Source organism: Ursus arctos, unplaced genomic scaffold, assembly GCF_023065955.2.
Source record: "Ursus arctos isolate Adak ecotype North America unplaced genomic scaffold, UrsArc2.0 scaffold_22, whole genome shotgun sequence".
In the NCBI taxonomy this organism is placed as follows: Eukaryota; Metazoa; Chordata; class Mammalia; order Carnivora; family Ursidae; genus Ursus; species Ursus arctos.
This window is the reverse complement of record NW_026622897.1, coordinates 1285282-1298281: the sequence shown is the minus strand read 5'-3', so window position 1 is coordinate 1298281 and position 13000 is coordinate 1285282. Positions and strand designations below refer to the sequence as shown.

The 13000-nt window shown below is 39.7% G+C and overlaps 1 protein-coding gene across 2 annotated transcripts in view; it reads right to left on the bottom strand.

Annotated features, from left to right (window-relative positions):
- Nucleotides 1–13000, bottom strand: part of DYNC2H1 (dynein cytoplasmic 2 heavy chain 1) — a 299368-nt gene that overhangs the window by 256259 nt on the left and 30109 nt on the right. For both annotated transcript variants that reach the window (XM_026505886.4, XM_026505887.4), the window contains exons 20-30: nucleotides 12621–12748; nucleotides 10778–10927; nucleotides 9888–10093; nucleotides 8620–8775; nucleotides 8419–8533; nucleotides 7744–7914; nucleotides 5973–6355; nucleotides 4195–4327; nucleotides 3976–4093; nucleotides 2337–2449; nucleotides 224–343 (exon numbers count right to left, since the gene is read on the bottom strand). In XM_026505886.4, the coding sequence (XP_026361671.2) occupies nucleotides 224–343; nucleotides 2337–2449; nucleotides 3976–4093; nucleotides 4195–4327; nucleotides 5973–6355; nucleotides 7744–7914; nucleotides 8419–8533; nucleotides 8620–8775; nucleotides 9888–10093; nucleotides 10778–10927; nucleotides 12621–12748 (1793 nt within the window). The remainder of the gene's footprint in view (nucleotides 1–223; nucleotides 344–2336; nucleotides 2450–3975; nucleotides 4094–4194; nucleotides 4328–5972; nucleotides 6356–7743; nucleotides 7915–8418; nucleotides 8534–8619; nucleotides 8776–9887; nucleotides 10094–10777; nucleotides 10928–12620; nucleotides 12749–13000) is intronic.

The window sequence follows — 13000 nt, the reverse complement described above, 5'->3', positions numbered from 1 at the left end:
CAGCGCGCCATCTGCCTGAAAGCCTCTCGTGACAGCAAACTAACGCAGCCAGAGGAACCTGCACTACCAGGTGAAGGAACAAAGACTCACAAGTCAAACAGTCTGTCAGTATGAACAGCTAAAGACAGAACACAGAGGCCAGCGGTCTGACCCCCTGGCCTGTACGTCAGGGATGTTTCCAGGAAACCAGGCCTGCCTACATTCCAAGCACGAGCCCCCTTACCTGTGAAGGGAACAAGGATGGGTCAATTGAACCTTGACAACTTCGTCCAGCAGTAACACATTCTATCAGCAACTGCTTCAACGTCTGTTTCATTTCCAAGGCTAAATCATTTAACCAGGTCTGAAAACAAAATTAATAATAAGAGACACAAGGGGCGCCTGAGTGACTGAGCCAGCTAAGCATCGACCTCTTGGTTTTGGCTCAGGTTGTGATCTTATGGGTTGTGAGATTCTCTCCCTCCGCCCTTCCCGCCCACTCATGTGCTCTCACTCTCTCTCTCTCAAAATAAATAATCTTTTTTAAAAATAATAATAATATACATAACTCATAAAACAAATATACACGCTATTGACTGACCCTGTTCATTTATTTCAAGAGGCAGGATTATAATTTCTTATTGACTCTCACACTCCCAAAATGTGTTATATGACATATAGTAATTTTATTAATAAAGAAGTTAAATAATTTGAGGAAAACATTTTTTTTTTACCTCTTGGGATAATGGTTAAGTGTGAAAACTCATAAATGTATAGTTAGCTATCACTGTCATCATCTCGACAAATGACTGTAATATAAGCAAACGAACCCCTTCATTTCAATGTTGTAAGAATCAAACTAGACAGCCGGGCCAATAAATCAGAGTCACAGTGACTGGCTCGGTCTCTGGGCTCATGCTATCCTGGTGAACTCACGTTCAGAAAGCTGCAATGGAAGAAGGGATTGCTTTTTCAGGGCGAGGTCTATTATTTGGGGAGCTAAGCTACTTCTTTAAACAAAACTAATTTTGTTTCAGGGTAAATACATTTTTCACTTGAAAATAGATAAAATAATAAAGTTAACTGAAGTGAACATAACAATAACTGATAACAGCAATGAATATGTACGAATCATGACTCTAAAAGACTGTATCTTTTGTCATAAAATGTAAGTGCAAAACCTACAATGCTACATGGCTTTTCATCATTACTTAAACTCTAAGTTCTGGACTGTTTCATCTTTAGAGCACTTCCTGGTATACAAACAGCATGAACTCCACAAGCTAAACGCCGCAGAAGCTCAGGCGTGAGGACGTCTCGGTGCAAGGCCACAGACACCCACTCTGCTGAGTGCAGCCGGAGCTTCCACACTCCCAGTTCCTCTGCTGGCACAGCTGCTCCAGACCCACGGCCCAAACGGACGCTCTTCCTCTCCTCATCTGCTCCCAACAAAGACCCAAGAAAGGCAAACAACAACACAACAACAAAACTCTTCACCGAACACAGACATGGAGTTACTAACAAACCTGTGCTTTCAATCACCTGATTGATGTCATCGACACCCAATCAACTGTTGAGGCCTACCCAGCAACAGAAGTCTTGCTGAACTGTACAGACATGTGCGTGATAAGGCACGGGCCCCAGCCGCTAGCTGGAAGGGAATTCTGGTGGGTGAAAATTACAACTCAATGCGCTGCGACCTCCTGCTGTCTGGTGTCAGCCGTATACCTGTCGTAGGTCTTTGTTCACTTCCAGGGCTCCAGGGCCTCTTAGTCAATAGTTGTCCAGTACATGCATTAGTTTTAAACTTACTTGTTCACCTAAATCATCTTATATAAAATCATCTTATACAACCATCACCTCATACAACATTTTGGGAGTGTGAGAATCAAGAACAAATCATAATTCTACCTCCTGAAATAAATCATCTTACTCAAGTACCTACTGAGTATTTATGCTCCTAACACTATATAGTGTACTTAAAGCCAGTCATCTCATTTAATTTTGAATAGACAGTCTTTACAACAGATAGTAAGATGGGTAGTAAAATGGGTATTTTACAGATAAGAAAGCTGTGATTCTAAGTCACAGAGCTAATAAGCTGAGGAGCTAAGATTAATATCCAGTCTTTTTGACTCCAAAGCAAAGGTTCTTTTCATAATTACATGCTGCCTTGCAAAGACTAAAAAATCTTTATTTTCTCAATAGCAGATCATTCTGAACCTAAAATATCATTTTTTTAAGATACAAGATGAGTTTTCTAAAAGACCTAAGTTTACCCTTTAAATCGACTAAGTTATTTTTGATACAAAGTTCATACAGTTAATTTTTATTTTCATACTTGAAGAATTACTTACCTCTACATTATTTGATAGAAGAACTTTGTTTTTAAAAGGTACAACTTCTCCCTCTAAAGATTTCATTGCAATTATATGTTTAGTTTCTTCATCAAAGCACACACTGTTAATACCTATAATATAAAAGAACAACTGAAATGTAAAAGGATTAAAAACATCATTATTAAACAAGATACATCATTACCACAGTGTATAATGTATATCCCATATGTATTATAATGTATTAGAATTATATTAATTCTCCTATGTAAAAGAACAGTTTTTCCTAATCAAAAATTGAAAACAACCCAAATGCCCACCAATAGATGAATGAATAAACTGATATATTCAAACAACGGAGTACTACTCAGCAATAAAAAGGAATAAAATGTAGTTGCAAGTATCTCAAAAACATTATGATGAGCAAAAAAAAAAAAAAAAGGCCAGACACAAATGAGCGCATAAGAACACACACTGATGATTCCACTGACATGATATGAGACAAAAGAAAGAAAAAAGGGGGAGGGCAAATGGGACTTCCCTTCCCCCAGATTTGTACTATATTTTACGATAACAAAAATACTTCAATATAATGATATATATACACCCAATTTTGATCTTCACAAAAACCATACAAGTTGTTTCCAATTTAAAGGAGGAAACTAAACCTCAGAGAGGTAACTTAGTAACTGCCTAATACAGGGCAGAGGCCGAGTTTGAAAGCAAGCCTGCCGATTCCAAGAGCTCTTACCACTGCCTCCCACAGCCCAAATCACAGCTGCAGACAGAGGGCCCGAAAGCTTCACACGTCCAGGGGCAAGTACTCGTGTAAAGCACAGTGAGGAAACACCTGAGGATTCCACAGGCCCTACGATCTCTGTGTCAACGACCCCACTGTGCACCGCAGCACGAGCGCAGCTCTACGCAGTTAACGGGCATGGCTGTGCTCCAACAAAACCGTGTCTCACAAAGTCAGGCAGTGAGCCAGATCAGGCCTGGCGGCCTGCCGTTTGCTGACCCCTACTGTAAGCGAAGATGATGAAAATGTTTCACTTAGTTTGAAAAATATGGTGTTCTCCAACAAATGGAACACTCTAAGACAACTGTAATCATTATTTTTATAGCAGAAGGATTGCATGATCACTGACCCGCCAACAGCGACTCAGCACCGTCACCACACTGTGCACTGGGTGACCTCGCCTTGGCCCACAGCCTGACTGCTGTCTGCACACAGATGATCCCCGACACCCCCGATACCCCCCTACCCCCCAGCCCTCTCCACATGCAAAGACTGCCTCCACTGGGACGTCAGGCAGAAAACCCTCCACTCCGCAATGGAGGGGTGTGCTCTCCTTCTCTCCATAGCCAGTTCCTGCCTCCTTCCCATCTTCCTTCTAGCAAAGAGCGGCACCTTCTGCAGACCCCACCGTAGATGTCACCTTCGAGATGCCCCAGGACAGCACTAACACAGAGGCAGCTGCGCCAACCGCAGGAAGTGCCATGGGTCTGTCCACGTAGCAGGCTGTCTTTCCACGAAACTATAAATTCTTCTTGCGTGTGGGACACGCATTCTATTCGACAGTCTACCTTGGAGCCTAATACTATGCCTGGCAGATCCTGAAACATAGTAACTACGTGCTGGAGACAAGTTGACTCTTACCAGCAAACAGCTTTTTAAGGTGGGACTGAATCACCGACGGGCTAGTCGACTGGCCCAGCACCTCCAGCAGGTCATCATCACCAAGGAAATAAAACCTGGGGAACGCGGAGCGTTTCTCCTGATACAAACACAAACAAGAACAAGAGACTTACCTTTTCAAATGAGTCATACCATAAAGGACTTATAATTTATTATAGAAGTATTTTTTAAAAAACATGCCTCCAAAAACTCATTTAATGATTTCTGACATCTTTGAAGCTGGTCAAGTATCGTTAGCAGAGAGTTTCTGATTCCCGCATGAGTAGTTAACGTTGTGACTCTACTGTCTTTCTTGATGTCAGCCATTATTGACCTATAAAAGAAAAAATAGTAATTTTTAACTTTATCTTGGCCGATTTTGGCTGAAAGAGAAATACTGAGACATTTATTTTTTGCCTGCACAGAACAAACTAGAGATAACACTATTATAACCACAAAACATCACTTTGCTTCTAAAAAATAACACTAAAAGTTAAGAATAGCCTATTACTGTTTTCAAATACTTTATTTTTTCTTAAGTGAACTCTACACCCAATGTGGGGCTTGAACTCATGATCAGGAGTTGTACGTTCCACCGACTCAGCGAGCCACGTGCCCCCCATTACCATTGTCAACCTACCTTATTGCAAATTCTCCAATTTCATTCATTCACTAGACAAATATTAAACCCTAACTCATAGAGATAATGGTCCAGTGACAGAGAAAGATACTACATAATTTCTCAAAATATTTAAATAAAATTATGACAAATGCTACGAAGGAAAAGTACAAAGTATTTTTAAAGCAGCTAATAGGACAACCCCTAACTAAGGCTTGAGAAAGTCACTGACGCTGAGATTTGCACGGCGAGTAAGAGAGAACGTCGCTGAGCAGGAGGGGAGCAGCCTCTGCAAACGCATCTCTGAGGCAAACAGTGAGCAGAGCAGGACAGGCTGCAGAAGTGGGCGCGAGCAGACTATGCTTTATCCTTGGAGAAACGGGAAAGGAAGGAAGCACTGAAACTTCCCTTGTCATAGACTACTTGGGCCGCTGTGCAAGCGGCTTACTGGAGAAGACAGTGGGCAGCAGTCCACATGACAAGTGTACCTCCGACGAAAGGCAAGAAAGGAGAGACAGAAAAGATATGCTCAAATAGATCAAGTAGGTTAGAATCTACAAACGTGCTAACTAAATGGATTTGGGGGTGTCTGGGGAGGTCAAATAGCCATTATGTTTCAGCTCTGAGCAATTAGTTAGGTGGTACCAGTTACTGAGAAAGGAACGGGAAAGAGAAAAGATTTGTGCTAAAGGGATGAACTCGTGAGTCTAGCTTTGATGTGCTTAGGATGTTCAGTATACTGCAGCTCAGAAGAGAAAGATGGGCTTGATAAATAAACTGAGGGCTGCAGCAGGTGGAAGACAACAAAGGGGGGGGGGCATGAGTGCCCACGGAGTGCACATAGAGAGAAGAACTGGAGGCTGAAACTGGCGGAATGCCCACACCTACAGGCTGAGAGAGGCCTGAGTACCAGGAACTCGAGCGGACCCAGACAGACAACCAGAAAACCAGAGGACAGTATCCCAGAAGCCAAGGGAAGAAACTCTCCAACCAGAGATGCTCAACTCTGTAAATACTAGTCAGAGATGAAGTAAAATGAAGCACGAAAAATGCCCATCAAACTACAACAGGAAAGGAATGGGTAACTTAGGAAATAGCTGGTACAGTTCTCATTACCCTTATACTACGGTAGTATATTGTTAACATCAGGCAGCGTGGTAGGGACAGCAGTGAGATCAACATGGTTCAAGAAGTAAATGGCTGAAAGAGAGCAAACAGCTCCTTAAAAGGATCCAAAAGAGGAAGAGGCTGAAGACACAGACGATACTCATAATATAAAGGGACTTAGCGTGTGCTAAGCACCTTATGATATGAATGAAAAACTGCCACAGGTGTCGATGTCTTACGTCGCTGTACTTACCTAAAATCCTCATCAACTCTGTTGAAGCGCGTCTGTTCTTTCGGCAATGCTCCACGGCCAAAAATGGGTTCCAGATACACCCATTTCCTCTGAATATGGTTTAAATTCTGTAGGTATTCATCTAATTCTGCAAGTTTTCTCTCCCAAACTGACACTTTATCTTCAAATCCTTTATAATAAGGAGAATCCTTTAAAGACTGAAGAAGGCACCTGTTATCTCCAACTTGATTTACTATGTCTTTCCAGTCTTTAATTAGCTTGATAGTTCGACTTTGGCTGTCTTCATAATCAGTCAAGGTAAATACTGCTCCAACTCCCCAGAGATCAAGTTCACGTAGAGCTTCTCTGATTGTAACTTCACCTTGTGCCCGACTATTTAAATCCTAATTAATACAAAATATCCTTATTATTTCAAAATTACCATAAACCTAAATCATAAAACATTTCATAAGAAGATATATTTTTATCTGGTTTTTCACAATAAAGCTAATAATAATAACTGAATATATTTTACATGCAATCCAAGAGAATCACTGAAGTATCAAGAGATATCAGACACTAAGTATCCAGGTTCACATGGTCAAAGCATATATAAGGTTCTGCCATATGCTTTTTACTTCTTAACCAAAAAAAAAAAAAAAAAAAAGAATTCAAGAACCATCGCAAAACACAAAAAAAGTCTGGCTTTGGGGTGCCTGGGTGGCTCAGTAGGTTATGTGTCCAACTCCTGATTTCAGCTCAGGTCGTATCTCAGGGTTGTGAGATTGAGCCCCAAATCGGGGTCTGTTTGGGCATGGAGTCTGTTTAAGATTCTCTCTCGCCCTCTCCCTCTGCCCCTCGCTCCCTTCCCCTCTCTAAAAAAGTCTGGCATATTTAAAATTACACAGACCTCAGAAATGTTATTGTAATTTTAAATTCTGATATACCTAAAGTGATTAATAACCATCTTCTACAGAAGTCCTGCTTTATAACCTCACAGTTACCTAAATAGGCTCCAAAATTATGAACAAACACAAAGGTACACATATTAAGTATGAAATAAGACAATCTGACATCAAGAGTACTTTTATTTTGGGCGCCTGGGTGACTCAGTCGGTTGAGCATCTGATTCTTGGTTTCAGCTCTGGTCGTGATAGATGGAGCCCCGTGTGGTGCATCGGGCTCCACGCTCAGTGGGGAGTCGGCTTGAGATTCTCTCTCTGCCTCTGCCCCTTCCCCCACTCGTGTGTGCACTCTCTCTCTCCCTCTTTCTCAAATAAATAAATAAAATCTTTAAAAGAAAGTTCTTTTACTTTTATACTGAATGGGCAAAACACAACACAGAAAGTCAGCTACTTATGTCAGAATTGAAAGCTGTATAAGTTACACTTTTCCCTGAGACCTTTTCTAAACCTGATTAGCAAATTGGTTCTTGGTTTAGCTCTCTGGATTTTGGCATCTCTTTGCTTCTATTTAAAATATACCCTATGATTTTAAATGTATTTTATGTAAAATGATTTGTATTTGTTTGCTTTTTGATTAAAGCTGACTCCCTTCTTAAAAGAGACGTTTTTTTACTTCATATTTTTCCTCTCTCTCAAGGAAGGGGTTTATAATGCTTCTATACCCCATACAAACTCAGTTGCATTACTAAAGAAAGAATAATGCAATAGGGGAACACAGTCGCTATAGTAAGGGGAAAAAATTAACTTGCTGTTTAAATAAAATACAAAGCAAAATCATATGTTAACAAAGGTCATATTTATGAGATATTTATAAAAGTGAATCTTACTTTAAGGTCTGAAGCTTTGGCAACAATTTCATCAGCTACTCTGAGGAGATCACCAAACAGTAACTTCTCCAGGCTAGTCCCCCGAGGAAGACCAAGCAGACGAAAAAGATCAAGCCAATGATCTGGAGAAAGATGCTCCCCTCTCACATATTTCAAAATAGGTATTACAGTCTGTTAAAAAAACAAAAAAATGTATACACATGAACCTATATTATCAAAATGCAAATTGTTATTTCCTTTTATGATTAGCTATAAAAATTTTACTCTATTATTTAATAATCTTGAAATCAAGTTCTCAAACAGAATGGTACAAAATTTTGTATTAAACATTGCTGTGGATATATGCAAATATCCCTTTGTAGCTTGATATATTTTAAAACATGACCTAAAATATTTCTATTTTTATTATGTAGGATATGACCTATATCCTAAATACGCTAAATGACCCATATCCTAAATTGCACTAGTTGGTGTAAACAGTCCAATTTATAACTTGAAGCATAAATCTCTTGGCTAAAACCTTTCAAAAGCGTAGGAGAAATATCAAGAACTCTATACGTCCTATCTTCTTTGTGCGATGGAATCATTACACCAGAAACTGGAACCCCAGCCCCCTCGGCAGCACAGTGACCCGAAGGTGACTGTGGCGCAGCAGCAGGAGCGCCAGGCTCTTACTGTGTATCTGTCGACTTCCGACTGCAGCTTCACCGTCACGGCCGAATGTTCTTCCAGCTTCCGTAACCTGTCATGCCAAGTCATCAAGAACTCCTCCAAAAGATAGGTCTTGGTCCTGGAAAACACCAGGACACCTTAGAATGCACACCCCCAAACACACTACCAGGTTAGAAGGACCTAGCCAGTGGTGATGAGCCGCACCGAAACGTGATCCAGTCCTCGCTGGCCATCTCCTGCAGTCCCTGCTGAAACTCTTCATAAAGCGCCCAGATCTGTGCACAGCTCTCGAGGTCCTTGGAGATGCTATAGGCCAAGGAGAAGTTGGGCTCTTCCAGTCCAAAATGATGGCAGTCATCACTACAGAAACGAAGAGTGAAGTATCATGAGATTTTTAAAAAACTCTTACACATCACTGTTCTCCAACTGCATTCCCCATGTGCGCACTGCGTATCTGACAGTGAGACAGGCAGCGGGGGACTGCGTTGAGAACTTTACTGTAACTACTTAAGTATAACCTCTTTTAAATTCATAAATGTGCATTTTTTTAAAGGAGTCGAAGTGGAGTTGGTAATACATATAAACTTGTTTACCTCATATACATCACAAAAATAGAAATATTCAGAATTATATATATTCACGGATTAACTGAGAAGAGGTTAATACTAATATCCAAGAGTTAGATTCTGGAATATAAGATCTCCTTTTAGATAAAAGACATAATGCCATATAATAAGTGTGGTCCTAAATCCTTCACTCCCCCATGAAGACAACTATCTTATGGATGCCTTTGCCTAAACAGAACAAACCTAAAACAACATTTAAACTTAATACCTTGTGGACGCCTGGGTGGTTCAGTCAGTTAAGCATCTGCCTTCAGCTCAGGGCATGATCCCAGGGTCCTGGGATCGAGTCCCGCATTGGGCTCCCCGCTCAGCGGGGAGTCTGCTTCTCCCTCTGCCTGCGGCCCCTCCTCCCCGCACCCCCCCCCCAGTCCTGTGTGCTCTCTTTCTCTCTCAAATAAATAAAATCTTTAAAATAAAATAAACTTAATACCTTGTATTATAACACAAAACAATTTTTTTCTTGGAATTCTCATTATTTTGCTAGGTTCATTTTTTCTCAGAGTCTCTGAAAGCAATTTTCCATTAATTTTATATATCCCATTTTTAAATACAACAAAATCACAGAAAGCAAGTACTCCGACTCCCTAATTGAACTTTTTAGTTAATTTAGTTTTCTGTTCTACTTCTAGGGCTAAGCAGAAATTTGCTTTTCTTTTCATCTCCTGACAGAGCCCAGCCACAACACCTAAGAAAGCAGCAGCATGAGCCCTTCTTACTTTCGTTCTTAAAATTACAAAATTTTTTAAAGAAAACATGAAGATAAACAGATGTAAGAACATTACTGGCTTAACATATACAAATATAAATCAAAACGACTACTATCAATTTTAAAAAAAAAAACCATACAGCAGCTTTTTCCTTATGACTTCAAGATCATCAAACTCAATTTTTTTCTCTTTTATTGACTTGGCACTTGCATCAAGAGCATTCTGCTGGCCAGTTTCAATAATATCATCACCAGGCTTTAGTTGGTCCCAACGAGCTTTAAATTTTTCCAATTCTTGATAATAGATCTGAAGACATGACTTCACATTTCCTTTCATTACTTCAATCTGTAACAGTTAAGAGTTTATAGAACTCAATTCAGAGTAAAATCTCGCTTTCCTTTCACATTTGATTTCCAACATTTTCTATTTAGAGGTGAAAAAACATCAAAACAAATTTTTCAAAAGATTGTTTTCAATTACTGAGTTCAAGTACAATAAAATTTTGTTTTCAATATTAGACCATAAATAAGACCATAAATGTTTAGTAATAAGAGATAAACTGCAGATATCACCATTAAAAAATCATTCGTGTTGTCAGCAGCTTCCACCATGACTCTCATACAAGAATATCTGGCCAATGACTACTGCTGTCCCACAGGAGCACACAGCTGCTTAATTAAGGGGGCGTGTTCCGGTCTCCTGCGCCCAAGAGTCAGTCCGTCAACAGGACGTAAGTACAACAGATGTGTATAACTACCAGGTTGTCCCTTAAAAGATGCCATATGATTCACTCATAAGAAAAATGGAAAATAATATGATATACATTGTCTGTATGGCAGAAAGTCAAGACAAACTGTGTGAAGGGACCTTCATTTAAACTGTTTTACTACATGGAGGTAAGGAGATCAATTCCATCAGCAATATAAAATTCTTATCTACCTGAACCATAACAGAATAAAGGAAAACAAAAAATCTTAAGTGAGAAAAAATCAAGTTTCCATTTTAAGAAAATGACTAAAAAGTTCTTACCTGATCTCTAATCATAAGTTGGTGACTTTCCATCATCAACTCAAATTTATCCCACTTAGCTTTCAGATTGCTTATTGTTTCCAAGCCACCACCTGCCACAGTTCGTAAAAGCCTGTTTTTATCTTCAGCTTCTTGGAATAAGGGCAAAATCTAAAGGTCGAAGAAATAACACATAAAAAAAAACCTATTTTATCAAATTTCTTAAGGTTCGTTTGTTCTAATTTGCTAAAAAATGTTTTAAAATCAAGATTTCTGCTTTGAAATGATTTGTTCAATTCCTGGATATGAAGCTCCTAATACTCACATATCATTTTACGCAAACCCCGCTAAGGCACTCTAACCCGAGAGTTAAAAAGGATCATAAAGGTGCCCCTACAGGCTGAATGACACCGTGAATCCGTAAGGACAGCACTACAGCGCTATTCAAGGGGACATTATCATACCAGTTCCACTCATAAGAAAATGCTGAAAAGGCTTCTAAAAGAACTAGGATTATGGATTACCTAAGAGCATAAATAACTACATTATTCTACTCAACAGAGAGGGAAAGGCATGAAGAAGGTCCTTAAGAAAAGAACAACTGAAACCATGGAATCGGGCCATTCTGCACTAGGACACTCGGTAGGAGAAGACAAAGAAGACATTAAGGCTCTAATTTCCCACACGTGAACAGGATTTAGACAAGCCTGAAAAGACATGACGACAGCCTCCTAGTCCATCTACCTCCCTCCACTCCTCTTCCATGCAATCCACATGGCAACAGAGAGACATCAAAACACAATTCTTTAACATCCTGCTGCATATAGCCCAGCAAAGACTCCCCAGCGTCCATGGGATCAACCCTGAGATCCTGCCTTTGTCTCGCGTGCCAGAGATCCTGTCTAGCTCTTTTTACCATTGCACGCCACTTCCAGTCTCACACAACGTTCCAGCATGCGACACCCATGTCTTTTCTTCTCATTTCTGTGTCTTCCCTCCCACTTCATTCTTAGTCTCCCCTGCACCTCCTCTTATGCTTCAACTCTAAATTTTGGGATGTTCTACCCTGCTCCTACGCGTCTGTTGTCTGCTATCAATCAGATGGTCTAGTTCAATCCCATGGCTTCGCATTTCATGTGTATAAAGATGGCATTCAGGTTTCCATCTCCAGTCTTTACCCTAAGTTCCATATTCCTCATTCAACTTCCATCGGGCATCTCCACCACCTCTGAAATCCTAACACCCTCCTCCTCCAGTCATTCCTGTTGGCAGTAAATGGTACCAGTAGCTTTCCAGCTGCTCGAAACAAACCTCTATGAGACATACTCATTCCCCTTTCTCTAACCCCCCCTCTGTATGACACCATGAAGGTATATTATTTCAATTACCTCTGAACTATCTTTATAATTTTAAGTCTATCACACAGGAGGGACACATGAAAGTTTGCTTCCTAATTTGAATTATTTATCTTCCTTCTTCTAAACAGTTCAAATCATCCATAATATAATCACTTCATATGTGAGTGTGCATGCACGTGGTGTGTGTGTTCCTAATTCAGCTCTAACTTCACACTCCAGCATCCTGAAGTTACAACCCTGAAGTAACAGCATGAATTATTTTAGTCTTATTCTAACACGGCACATCATAAAACGACTGTAAATACTCCTGAAGACAGTAATAAATATGATTGTTACTGTCTCACTACACCAACGTAACACCAAAAGTCCAGTTATGAGCTGACAAACTGGACCAGATTACAATACTTAAATTACATGATATTTCTAAATAGTCACATAATATTACCTCATTGAAACATCTCCAGTGCAATACACATAAATAGATAACTTCACTTTGCGATTCTCACCTCTGGTTTCCATTCTTGTAGCTTACTGTATTGTAAATTTGCATCCCCTATCTCCTCCACAGACTGGGGCATAACTGTTAAAACTTCCATAGCCTCAGTTACAAACGTATCAATTTTATGTAGGTGAGCTGAATAGGTGACATTGAAATAGAATGTTATTATCACCAAAAATATCCCATTGCATCATTTTAAAATCAAAGAGTGTTAGAAGTGATCACTACATATTAAATCTTAAATTTTCATTTGCTCATACAACGAAATTTTAAAATACAGAATAAGCAAAGAAATTTCTTGCCAAGAAAGTTTAGTTGCTTCACATCATACCTCAAAATTTTGAGGAAGTTAAAATGTACTCATTATTAGTAAATTTTACTCAACAC